This window comes from Hypanus sabinus, chromosome 3, assembly GCF_030144855.1.
Source record: "Hypanus sabinus isolate sHypSab1 chromosome 3, sHypSab1.hap1, whole genome shotgun sequence".
Lineage (NCBI taxonomy): Eukaryota > Metazoa > Chordata > Chondrichthyes > Myliobatiformes > Dasyatidae > Hypanus > Hypanus sabinus.
The window spans coordinates 183,001,634-183,015,532 of record NC_082708.1 but is presented as its reverse complement, the minus strand read 5'-3'; the positions used below and the strand labels follow the sequence as shown (position 1 = coordinate 183,015,532).

The 13,899-nt window shown below is 44.5% G+C and overlaps 1 protein-coding gene across 4 annotated transcripts in view; it reads right to left on the bottom strand.

Annotated features, from left to right (window-relative positions):
• Positions 1-13,899, bottom strand: part of LOC132391943 (transcription factor COE3-like) — a 432,097-nt gene that overhangs the window by 93,634 nt on the left and 324,564 nt on the right. For all 4 annotated transcript variants that reach the window (XM_059965751.1, XM_059965748.1, XM_059965749.1 and 1 more), the window contains exon 8: positions 4,644-4,761. In XM_059965751.1, coding sequence (XP_059821734.1) covers positions 4,644-4,761 — 118 coding nt within the window. The remainder of the gene's footprint in view (positions 1-4,643; positions 4,762-13,899) is intronic.

The following is a 13,899-nucleotide window of genomic DNA, read 5'->3' as shown; positions in this document are numbered from 1 at the left end:
GTTATCCACCACTACTCTCTCGCATCTCCCATCCAGCCACTGTTGAATCCATTTTACTACTTCAATATTAATACCTAACGATTGAACCTTCCTAACTAACCTTCCATGTGGAACCTTGTCAAAGGCCTTACTGAAGTCCATATAGACAACATCCGCTGCTTTACCCTCGTCAACTTTCCTAGTAACCTCTTCAAAAAATTCAATAAGATTTGTCAAACATGACCTTCCACACACAAATCCATGTTGACTGTTCCTAATCAGACCCTGTCTATCCAGATAATTATATATACCATCTCTAAGAATACTTTCCATTAATTTACCCACCTTTGACATCAAACTGACAGGCCTATAATTGCTAGGTTTACTCTTAGAACCCTTTTTAAAGAATGGAACCACATGAACAATATGCCAATCCTCCGGCACCATCCCCGTTTTTAATGACATTTGAAATATTTCTGTCAGAGCCCCTGCTATTTCTACACCAACTTCCCTCAAGGTCCTGTGGAATATCCTGTCAGGACCCGGAGATTTATCCACTTTTATATTCCTTAAAAGTGCTAGTACTTCCTCCTCTTTAATCGTCATAGTTTCCATGACTTCCCTACTTGTTTCCCTTACCTTACACAATTCAATATCCTTCTCCTTAGTGAATACTGAAGAAAAGAAATTGTTCAAAATCTCCCCCATTTCTTTTGGCTCCACACATAGCTGTCCATTCTGATTCTCTAAGGGACCAATTTTATCCCTCACTATCCTTTTGCTATTAATATAACTGTAGAAACCCTTCGGATTTATTTTCACCTTACTTGCCAAAGCAACCTCATATCTTCTTTTAGCTTTTCTAATTTCTTTCTTAAGATTCTTTTTACATTCTTTATATTCCTCGAGCACCTCATTTACTCCATGCTGCCTATATTTATTGTACATCTCTCACTTTTTCAGAGCAAGTTTCCAATAGCCCTTGAAAACTATGGCTCTCTCAAACTTTTACCTTTCCTTTTCTTTCATAAAGATTCTTTACCTTCAAAATTTCACCATTAAATGACCTCCATTTCTCTATTACATCCTTCCCATAAAACAAATTGTCCCAATCCACTCCTTCTAAATCTTTTCGCATCTCCTCAAAGTTAGCCTTTCTCCAATCAAAAATCTCAACCCTGGGTCCAGACCTATCCTTCTCCATAATTAATGCAATTATAGTATCTAATCAGCCGATCATGTGGCAGCAACTCAACGCATAAAACATGGTCACAGTTGTTGTTCTGATCAAACATCAGAATGGAGAAGAAATGTGACCTAAGTGACTTTGACTGTGGAATGATTGTTGGTGCCAGATGGGGTGGTTTGAGTATCTCAGAAACTGCTGATCTCCTGAGATTGTCATGTACAGCAGTCTTGAGAGTTTACAAAGAATGGTGTAAAAAACAAAAAAAAAAATCCAGCGAGTGGCTGTTCTGTGGGTGAAAATACCTTATTAATGAGAAAGGTCAGAGGAGAATGGCCAGACTGGTTCAAGCTGACAAGAAGGCGACAGTAACTCAAATAACCATGCATAACAACAGTGGTGTGCAGAAGAACATCTCTGAACACAGAACATGTTGAAATTTCAAGTGGATGGGCTGCAGCGGCAGAAGACAGCTCTGGGATGAAACGAGTAGCTAATAAAATGGCCACTGAGTGCATTTCAGTCGAAGAGCTGTCCCTAATCCAAAGGGTCCAATGGCCTCCTGCTTTTCTCTGTGGTGCCGCTGGAAGTGAACTGAGGGAATGCTCACTTCAGATTTCTCACTGATCCCTCCCACACTGGCAAAGTGCCAAAGCTCCACTGAGCCTCAGTAACATTCCTGCTCTCTTCCGCAAGCCGTGTGATATTTTACAGTTGCTTTTGGCACGCATTGGCTTCCTCCTCCAACTCTGCCAAGGAGAGGAATCCTACATTCATCAGACTCGTGAAAATAAACTGCTTGGCTGCAGTGCAAAATAAACACAGTAATCAGCTCTTGTGAGGTAAATAGTCTGATGCCGTTTATAATGAGTCAATATTTCACCCACTTCTTGAATCTCTTAACTGCCTTCTGATGGAAAAGAGAGATTAGTCAGCAGGGTTTTGTCTGTTGTGTTTGTGTTGTTGTATGTATGCATGCATATGTTTTCATGTCTTTAGAGATACAGCTCAGGAACAGGCCCTTCTGGCTCAACCAGACTGCGATACTCAACTACACCCAAATGATCAATTACAGAATTAAACATCAATCATTGGAATGTGGGAGGAAACCAAAGCACCCAGAGGAAACCCACGCAGTCATGAGGAGAACATGTCAACTTCGAACAGACAGCGGCAGAACTGAATCCAGGTTGCTGGTGCGGTAATAGGGTTATGCTAATCACTACGCAACCATACTACAATGAAGAAAACTATTGCGCGCGCGCGCGCGTGTGTGTGTGTGTACATGTTTATACAGCAGCAACTCACCAAGAATCCTCAGACAGCACCTTCCAAACCCACCATCTCTCCCAGCTAGAAGGATATGGGTAGCAAAAGCTCAGGGAAAAACTACTCTCTGGAAATTACTCTCCAAACCACACATGATCCTGACCTGGAAACTGGAAATGTATTGCTGTTCCTTTACCCTCACTGGGTGAAAATCCTGTAATTCCCTCCCTACAGCAAGGTGGGTCTACCCACACCTCAAGGACTGCAGCAGTTCACAAAGACAGCCCACCACCACCATCTCAGTGGCAACTAGGGATGAGCAAATAAATTACTGGATCAACCTGTCAAACCCACATCCTGTGAATGAACTAAAAGTAAATGTCTACGTGCACATGTACACCCGGTACCCCTGTACACCTGCTTGTTAATGCAAATATCTAATCAGCCAATCGTTATGCAGTAACTCAATGTATAAAAACATGCAGGCATGGTCAAGAGGTTCAGTTGTTCAAAACAAGACAAGGGAAAATCTGCAGATGCTGTAAGTCCAAGCAACAGACACAAAATGCTGAAGGAACTCAGCAGGCCAGGCAGCATCGATGGAAAAGAGTACAGTCGACATTTCAGGCTGAGATCCTTCAACAGAACCAGTAGTTGTTGTTCAGGCCAAACATCAAAATAGGGAAGATGTGTGATATAAGTGACTTTGACCATGAAATGTTTGTTGGTGCCAGACAGGGTGCACAAGAGTCTCTAGAGTTTACAGAGAATGCAGCGGGGAAAAAAACATCGAGTAGCAGTTCTGTGGGTGAAAATGCCTTGTTAATCAGACGTCAGAGGAAAATGGCCAGACTGGTTCAAGCTGACAGGAAGCAGACAGTAACTCAAATAACCACACGTTACACCAGTGGTGTGTGGAAGAGCGTGGCTGAACACACAACATGTTGAACCTTGACAATGGAGGGGCAACAACAGCAGCAGATTAGTGTAGGATTAGTGTAAATGTGTGCAATGAGCTTCCAGTAGAAGTGGTAGAGGCAGGTTCGATATTGTCATTTAAAGCAAAACTGGATAGGTATATGGACAGGAAAGGAGTGGAGGGTTATGGGCTGAGTGCAGGTCAGTGGGATTAGGTGAGTGTAAGCCTTCGGCATGCACTAGAAGGGCCGAGATGGCCTGTTTCCGTGCTGTAGTTGTTATTTGGTTATATGGTTAAATGGATGGGTTGATGTTCGATGTGGCCTCAGTGAGCTAAAGGATCTAATTCACTTCATGACTTTAAAATTTCAATGGTGCAACCTGTCACACTGAAAGGCCCGACTGGGTGAAATTGCCCCAGGACAACTATTGATCAGAGGGCTTTTTGAACTCCTCTTGGGCAGTTACTATGCTACTATTTCTGATGCTAGGTTTTAACTCCTGGGACTTGAGAGTCCTTGTGCAGGATTTCCTGAAAGATAACTGGCAAGTTGAGTTGGTGGTAAGGAAGGCAAATGCAAGTTTAGCATTCATTTTGAGTGGACTAGAATACAAAAGCATGGATGTAATTCTGAGGCTTTATAAGGCATTGATCGGACCTAACTTGGAGTATTGTGAGCAGTTTTGGTCCCTTTATCTGGCATTGGAGAAGATCCTGAGGGGTTCACAGGAATGAGGGGAGTATTATGGCTTTGCTCCTGTACTTCCTGGAGTTTAGGAATAATGGTGCGGGGTGGGGGGGGGGGGGGGAGGAGATCTCATTGAAACCTATTGAATATTGAAAAGGCCAGATAGAGAGGTCCTGGAGAGCAGTCTAGGACTAGAGGGCACAACCTCAGAAAAGAGGGATGTCCATTTAGAACAGAGATTAGGAGATTAGGAGAGATTAGCCAGATGGTGGTGAATCTGTGGAATTTGTTGCCATAGGCTCTTGATTAGTCAGGATGTCAAATGTTATGGGGAGAAGGCAGGAGAATGGGGTTGAGAGGGATATTAAATCAGCCATGAAAATAAATCAGATCAGACTCTGTGGACTTAATTGAGCTCCTATGTCTTATGGTCTTACGCAAGACAAAGTTTTTCACTGTATTCTGGAACATATGATAATAATAGACTAATTTACCGATGCAAATCTGAGTCCAAAAGGCTGGAAGGTTCCCTTTCATGCTACAGAGACAGAAGGTTTAGTTGGTAAGAAAATCAGTCAGACTGTGCTCCTGATCTGACCTACCTTCGCATGGGTCGAGCCTCCGAGCCCTCCGGCCATGCTTGGAGTTGTTGTGGATGAACATGTTGTCCGACACTGCCAGGACGTGCCCATCCACGTTGATGGTTGTACTGATGACGACCTGTAGGGAGACAGCAGGTTGCAGAGATAAATGTGGCAGCTTATTCCTTTCCCTAAAATAGAACTAATAGCACATGTTGAAGCGATTCGTACACAGAGCATACACATCAGTACAGTACTGAAACAAGCTCTTCGGACCACATGACCCCCAGTTAAACTAATCCCATCCGTCTGCACAAAGTCCATATCTCCATTTTGGGGACAACTTCTTCCCTTCCACTGTTAGATTTCTGAATTGTCCAAGAACACATGTTCTTATTTTAATTTTTAGTTTATTATTTCGTATTGCAATGGACTGCTGCAGCAAAACAAATTTCACAACATATTCCAGTGATGATAAACCTGACTCTGTTCATGTCCCGGACTAAACATCGCTTAAACAGTGCTATAGTACCTGCTTCTACCACCTCCTCTGCCAGTGTATTCCAACAATCTCTCTGTAAAAAAAATCCCACCATGCAAGTCACCTTTAACCCTTACACACTCTTCGGGTCAAATTTGACCCGTTTTGACATTTGACAGCAGTAAAAACACCCTAAACGCCACTTTTTTTGCCGAAATTTGATGACTTCTCCTAACGTGACCTAAAATGTGCAAAAATAAAAATATTTTAAAACGTTATATTTTTGAACAGGTGCTACAAATCTTTGCACATTGAGACTGTTCCGGGTCAAATTTGATCCGTATCTATTGAAATGGGTTTTTACATCTTTGAAACATTAATTAAGGATTAATCACCTATTTATTAATGTCAGATAGGCTATTTATACATTCTAACTAAATCTGTGGCTCAAAATTTGGTATAGACACTTGTTATGAGGGAATCCTTGGGCTGGGTCAAAATTGAACCAGAACATACTGTGAAGGTATAGAATATGAACTGTATGTAAGGGTTAAACTTTCCCTCTCATAAATTAAAGCAATGCCTTCTGATACTTGTCTTACCAAGCTAAGAAAAAGACTCTGACTGTCTTCCCTATCTGTAATTTGCATAATTTTACATACTTCTTTCAAGCCTTCCCTCCGCATGCAATGTTCCATACGGCTTTGCAGGGATTTGTGCTGAATGTGGGAAATTGAGACGGAGTAGGGGGTTAAAAAAGTTCAAAGTTCAAAGCAGATTTATCATCAAACTACGGTATATGTACTATACATAACCTCGAGGGTTATCTCCTTACAGGCAGCCACAAAACAAAGAACCCGAATAGAGCCATTGAAAAGAAAAGACTGTCCTACACCCAACGTGCAGGAAAAAAAACAAGTCATACCAACGATAAAAGTAAGAAAATAGCATTCAGAACTAAAGTTCCCAGACTCAAAGCCAGCAGCCAGTTCAGACCACAGCCTCAGTTTAGCGCGGAGACGGGTAAACCCCGCGGAGCAGCGAGTTGAACCAGCCCGTCCCTCACAACCGGTCCCAACACCCTGACCTTTCCAATCTGGCACAGCGCTTAAATCATCCTGTAGGTTACTGCAAACAAAACAAAGTGAGGCGCTTTATGTTTAGGAAAAGGTCATAACACATTTTATTGAACTCCTCACCCTGAACGCAAAGCACGCTTAAAAACCCTTTAAGTAATAATGTCATCACGTCAGACCAGCCTCTTGAAGTGAAATCCCAAACCATTGTGAGTTATGTACATTTCCACCAATTACGTTACCCGACACAGACCCCCCACCCCCGGAATTCAATAAAACCGGCATTGAGAGCCTGTCTGGAGCTTGGACAAGCTGCCCGGCTCGGGTCCCATGTTCCATGGATGGAGGAACAGCAGGTGCCTCTGGCTCTTCCAGAGGTGTCTTGACATGCTCATGGTCGTGTCAGGACACTAGGGGCGTGGTAGCGGAATCGTGCAAATCTTTTTGGGCCAGTTTAAGGCGATCTATTGAAAAACGTTCTTGTTTACCTCTCTTATCTATGATATAAGCCTTTTCTTCCCGTTCCAAAACGTGGAACTGGCCATCATTAAGGAGCCTAAGGAGACGTTGGTGTACAGACAAAAACAAACAAGGTGGAATGTAGGTCACCAGGAACCCAGGAGTGCTGTAGGCCATGATGGGAGGTAGGAATAGGTGCAAAGGAACTGAACTTACTGAGGAGGGTGGAATGTCGTTGAGGGGCCAACTAGGCTGTCATGATGTCACCTGGCACTTGTAGCCATTGCCCATATACCAACTCAGCCACGGACAACAGCAGGTCCTCTTTAGGAGCTGTTCGAAGCCCCAGCAGGACCCATGGGAGACAATCATGCCAATGCTCACCCATCAGGGAACAGCCTTTGTGGAGCGGTGAGAGCATTAACATAGGCTACTGGACTGCAGATGTGATGTAGCCCTGGGCCAGCACAGCCCAGACGTCGGATATGAATTGGGGACAGTGGTCAGAGGAAATATCAGATGGTTGCCAAACCGAGCAACCCAGATGCTGATGAATGCCCAAGCTACGTCTGTGGCTGTTGTCGTTGCTAGGGGAATGACACCTAGCCGCCTGGTGGTGCGGTCCACCACGGTAAGTCATGGGAGGGAAAAGGGCACCAACAAGGTCCACATTGACATGGACAAATCGTCGCTCAAGGACCTCAAAAGGTACCAATGGGGCCTGGACATGACAGTTAATTCTTGCCTGCTGGCACCCTGCACAGGCTGCAGTCCAATCACACATAACTTTTTCATTTAATGCCCTCCCACACAAACTTCAGTGCAACCTGTTTCTGTGAGGCCTTCCAGCCTGGACGCGAAAGGACATAAATGAAGCCTAAAACAGTTCGTCTGGGGAGAGGTGACTGAAACATCGCACAGGAGAGAAACCCCAGCTTCCCCGAACTTAATGTCAGCCAATCGCAGACCCATGACTGCTGTTCGGTCAGCATGGACCTCTGGGTCAGTCAGCTGGTTGGCTGCTATGTTGCATTGTCAACCCCTACGCGTACGGCTGGCGAGGTGAAGCAATCAGCCACAGCAGCAATTTTCCCCTTGATATGTTGTATATGTGGGCCAGGTGGCATTGCTGCAATGCAAACCAAGGGTCTGGTATTTTGGCCATCACGTGCTTGAGGGGTTTGTAGTCACTAGACACTAGACACAGCACAGTACAGGCCCTTCGGCCCTTGATGTTGTGCCGACCCATTTATTCCTTAAAAAAATACTAAACCCACACTACCCTGTAACCTTCTATTTTTCTTTCATCCATGTGCCTGTCCAAGAGGCTCTTAAATACCCCTAATGTTTTAGCCTCCATCACCATCCCTGGAAAGTCATTCCAGGCACTCACAACCCTCTGTGTAAGAAACTTACCCCTGATGTCTCCCCTAAACTTCCCTCCCTTAATTTTGTACATATGCCCTCTAGTGTTTGCTATTGGTGCCCTGGGAAACAGGTGCTGACTATCCACCCTATCTATGCCTCTCATAATCTTGGAGACTTCAATCAAGTCCCCTCTCATTCTTCTACGCTCCAAAGAGAAAAGTACCAGCTCTGCTAACCTTGCCTCATAAGGCTTGATTTCCAAGTGAACATTGTGAAATTGCAATCCACTTGAAGAAAATGAAAGTGATGGACAGCCAGATAGAGAATAGGATTCTCATGGTCAAACGACCTGTACCTCATTTTGGGGGTGGGGGGGTGGGGGGTGGAGCTGCTGGCTGAAGAAGGCGAGCGGCTGCCACACGTCTCTAACTATTCATGCACTACACTCACAGCGTAGTCTGAGTTGTCAGTATAATGGCTATAGGTGCGTTGGGGAGTGGATGAGCCAGTAGGGTTGCATTGGAAAGAGTTTAAATGCCCTGGTCTAGTCCGCCGATCAGTCTAGCACATGATCAGGGGTATTACTTTAAAGCTCACCACACAGGGGAAGTGTAAGATTGTGGAATGAAGTGGCGATAGAAATTCACCACGAATAAAATCTCCTGTAGTCCTTGGGCAGTGCGGGGCAATTGGAAATCCATAACAGTGACTACTTTTGATAGGAGGGGTTTTGAACCTTCTGCAGAGATGCCATGGCTGAAAAAGTCAATGACTGACAACCCAGACAGGCATTTAACAAGGTTAATAATCAATCTGTGATGGATTAGGTGCTTGAAAGTGTGCAGAGATGAGATACGTATTCAGATTTGGATGCACTGGTGACAAGTATGTCATCCAGGTAACCAAAATGAAAATCTAAGTCTTTTAATACAATAGGCAATAGACAGTAGGTGCAGGAGTAGGCCATTTGGCCCTTCTAACCAGCACCACCATTCACTGTGATCATGGCTGATCATCCACAATCAGTACCCCACTCCTGTCCTCTCCCCATATCCCTTGACCCCGCTATCTATAAGAGCTCTATCTAACTCTCTTTTGAATGCATCCAGTGACTTGGCCTCCACTACCTTCTGGTGGATATCCACATATCCAGCACTCTCTGGGTGAAAAAGTTTTTCTGCATCTCTGTTCTAAATGGCCTACCCCTTATTCTTAAACTGTGGCCCCTAGTTCTGGACTCACCCATCAGCGGGAACATGCTTCCTGCCTCCAGCATGTCCAATCCCTTAATAACCTTATATGTTTCAATCAGATCCCCTCTCATCCTTCTAAATTCCAGTGTATACAAGCCGTCTCTCCAATCTGTCAACATATGACTGTCCCGCCATTCCGGGAATTAACCTTGTGAACCTACGCTGCACTCCTTCATAGCAAGAATGTCCTTCCTCAAATTTGGAGACCAAAACTTCACACAATACTCCAGGTGGGGTCTCACCAGGGCCCTATACAGCTGCAGAAGGACCTCTTTACTCCTATACTCAGTTCCTCTTGTTATAAAGGCCATTAGCTTTCTTCACTGCCTGCTGTATCTACATGCTTGCTTTCTCTGACTGATGTACAAGAACACCTAGATTTCGTTGTACTTCCCCTTTTCCTAATGACTCCATTTAGATAGTAATCTGCCTTCCTGTTCTTGCCACCAAAGTGGATAACCTCACATTTATCCACATTAAACTGCATCTGCCATACATTTGCCCACCCACCCAACCTGTCCAAGTCACCTTGCATTCTCATAACTTCCTCCTGACATTTCATACTGCCACCCAGCTTTCTGTCATTGGCAAATTTGCTAATGTTACTTTTAATCCCTTCATCTAAATCACTAATGCATACTGTAAACAGCTGCGGTCCCAGCACTGAACCCTGTGGTGCCTCACTGGTCACAGCCTGCCATTCTGAAAGGGACCCATTAATCGCTACTCTTTGTTTCCTGTCAGCCAGCCAATTTTCAATCCATGTCAGTACTCTGCCCCCAGTACCATGTGCCCTAATTTTGCTCACTAATCTCCTATGTGGGACTTTATCAAAAGCTTTCTGGAAGTCCAGGTACACTACATCCACTGGCTCTCCCTTGTCCATTTTCATAGTTACATCCTCAAAAAACTCCAGAAGATTAGTCAAGCATGATTTTCCCTTCATAAATCCATGCTGACTCAGACTGATCCTTCTACTGCTATCCAAATGTGTAATAATTTCCTCTTTTATAATTGACTCCAGCATCTTTCCCACTACTGACGTCAGGCTAACCGGTCTATAATTCCCTGTTTTCTCTCTCCCTCCTTTCTTGAAAAGTAGGACAACATTAGCCACCCTCCAATCCGCAGGAACTGATCCTGAATCTATAGAACATTGGAAAATGATTACCAATGCGTCCACGATTTCTAGAGCCACCTCCTTAAGTACCCTGGGATGCAAACCATCAGGTCCCGGGGACTTATCAGCCTTCAGACTCAACAGTCTATCCAACACCGTTTCTTGCCTAATATAAATTTCCTTCAGTTCATCCATTACCATTACCCATTACCCAATATGGAGTCCATCAGCTGCTGAAAAGTCTGGCCGGCATTTATCAGCCCAAACGGCGTGTGCAGAAACTCAAAGAGGACAAATGGGGTTGTCACAGCTGTTTGGGAATGTCTCTGAACACATAGGCACCTGACGGTAGCCCCTATCTGGATCAACTTTGGAAAAAATTAACTTGCCGGCCAATATGCCGAAAATTCTTGCATGTGTGGGACTGGGTAACAATCAGGGGTGGTGACCTTGTTAAGGTGTTGGTAATCACCACATGGGTGGCAACCACCTTCGGACATAGGGAAGGGCAAAGGCTAGGGGCTATTTGACTGGCATATAATGCCAAGTCTGTCCGCATTGGCAAACTCAGCTTTTGTAGTTGTCAGCTTTTCAAAGTCCAGTCTACACACATGGGCATGGACTGGTGGGCCAGTTGGAAAAATGTGGTGCTCGACCCCATGTTCTCTGACAGTAATGGAGAATGTGGGCTTGGTAAGTTTTGGAAATTCGCCTAGCCATCAAGTAAACTCATATGTGTTGGTACATGTGCTTGACACCGTTGTTGTGGGGAACTTACTGGGGGAGCAGGGTAATGACCCAAGGACCTTGATATCTACAAGCCGGCAGTTCTTAAGATAAACTAATAGTCCTTGGGCCCAAGCAGAGGTCAAGCCACTTTAGCAAGGACCAAGTCCCATGTGTAACGCCACCCACTGAAGCAGGGCATTACTCGCTGTATCCCATCAGTCTGGCTCCTGTTGCCATTGGCAGCCTCCAGCAAGGTTTCGTTGATCTTTGCCTTCTCATCAATAGGCTATGCTGGCAGCAAACTCAATTGAGCACTTGTGTCGCACAGTAAGTGTCACCCTGAAAGGGTGTCTGTAATGAACAGTAGACAACCCTGGAACCTGGAACCTATGGTGTTCACCGATCTCTAATATGCAAATGCACTGGCACTCTCAAAGCTGCAAGGCATTCAGCACCTCCTAGCATTCATACCAAAGTCAGCCTGGTGAAAACATGGGCCCGGCATCGACTGTTTTGTAGGTGCAGGCTTTCATTTATTGGGAGCCTTGCTGAACGGACTTATTAAGGTACAGAAAGAAGAAGGAATGATGCACTGCTGCCTGGCTGAATGTAGACAATCAGCCATTTTCGCTAGCTCCCTATAGTCCATTAAGGTTATATTAGCGAGGGCTATGCAAACTTGATCAGACAGTTCCTGCATGAAGAGTTCTTTAAAAATAAAACAAGGATGGTGATTTCCCAGGAGGAACAGCATGTGGTCTATTATCTCTGGTGGCTTACCATCACCGATGCCAGGCAAAGAGAGCAACTGTTTGGCAACTGCTCAAACTCCGACCGTCCAGAAGTCTGTAAAAGGTGCGTTTTCAGCGATCGGCATTTATCGTGTTCAGGAGGGTGTTCTAGTAGACTCACCATTTTCACAGCTGAGGGGATACTGAGCAATGCTAACACATAGAAATATTTGTTTTTGTTGGCAGTGATTTCTCGCAGAGCGAATTGGGCCTCTGCCTGTGTGAACCAAGTAACAACATTTTGCTCCCAAAATTCCGGCAGTTTCAAAGCAACTGGCATGTTCAATAGCTCTGGAATTGTCCTCAAGCAACGGGGTCACAAATGTAAGTTTTCAGAAATAAAACTGAGGTGTTTTATGTTTAAGAAAACCCGTAACACAATTTTTTTTCATTGAACTCCAAAATCTGAACACAAAGCACGCTAAAAACCCTTTACGTAATTACGTCATCACATCAGATCAGCCTCTTAAAGTGAAATCCAAAGTCAATATTGGTGGTTGTGAATTATGTATATTTCCACTAGTTATGTTATCCTAGAGTCCAAACTTTGGCTTGTTCCTTGCTCTTGGGCCTGGGCCTTGGGCCCCGGGGCCTGCCATCTTGATTCGGCTTGTAGCTGACCTTTCCAATTTGTCCTGGCACTTAAATCCATCAAACCTTGGGTCTTTCCATGCTCTTGGACCCAGGCTCTGCCAGCTTTTTTCAGCCATACTTGACCATTCAAATTCATCCTGGCACTTAAATCGATCAGATCTTGCGTCTTTCCATGTTGTCCATACAACATGGTTCTATGGACTTGTTGGATTGAAGAGCCTGTGTGTATCTGTGCTGTATTGCTCTAAGACAATGACTCTACCTTCTCAGGAGACCTCAGAATTTGACATGCCCCATTTGGCAGTCACCATTTTTTTTAGCAAGGTTACATGGAAAGCATCCTGTCTGATGCATCTTGGATTGGTATTGCAACTACTGTACCTGAGTCCATGAGAAGCTGCAGCTCTGGACACAGCTCACAGAAAACAGCCTCTGTCCACAATTCTCACTGCTCCGGTAAAGCAGCCAGCATAGTCAAAGATCCCACCCACCTTGGACATTCACTCTTCTGACCTCCCATCAGACAGGAAGACACAAAAGCCTGAAAGTATGTACCATTAGGCTCATGAACAGATGCAACCCCGCTGTTGTCAAACTACTGAATGGTCCCCTGGCATGATAAGATGGTCTCACATCTACTTTGGCATGACCGTGTGCCCTGTTGTCTGCCTGGACTGTACTTCCTTTGTATTTGTACAATTCTACTCTGCTCTCTGTTATTGTACCCACTTGTCTACTGTGTAATGAAATTATCTCTATGGATGGCATGCAAAATAAAGTTTCTCACAAGCTTAGTACACGTGACAATTAGTGGAAAGGGTGAACAGTTTCAGGTTCCTGGACAGATCTCTGAAGATCTATCCTGGGCTCAGCATATTGATGCAACTACGAAGAAGGCACAACAGCTGCTATATTTCATTAGGAGTTTAAGGAGACTTGGTATATCACCACTCCAGCAAATTTCTACAGATTTCTACATTTTACAGACGTACCGTGATAGTATTCTAACTGCTGCATCATCATCTGATTTGGAGGGGCCACTGCACAGGATTGGAAAAAGCTGCAGGAAATTGTAAACTCAGCCAGCTCCATCATGGGCTCTGGCTTCCCCAGTCTCGAGGACACCTTCAAAAGGCGATGTCTCAAAAACACAACCTCCATCGTTAAGAACCCTCATCACTCAGGACATTCTCCCTTCTCTTTGCTACCATCGGGGAGGAGGTACAGGAGCCTGAAGACAAACACTCAGTGTTTTAGGAACAGCTTCCTCCTTACCACCATTGGATTTCTGAACGGACAATGAACCCATGTGCACTACCTCACCAGCTTTCTGCTTTCTTTTTGCATGACTTATTTTATACAGTATGTATGTATATACGTATTTGTGTGTATAATTGTAATTTATA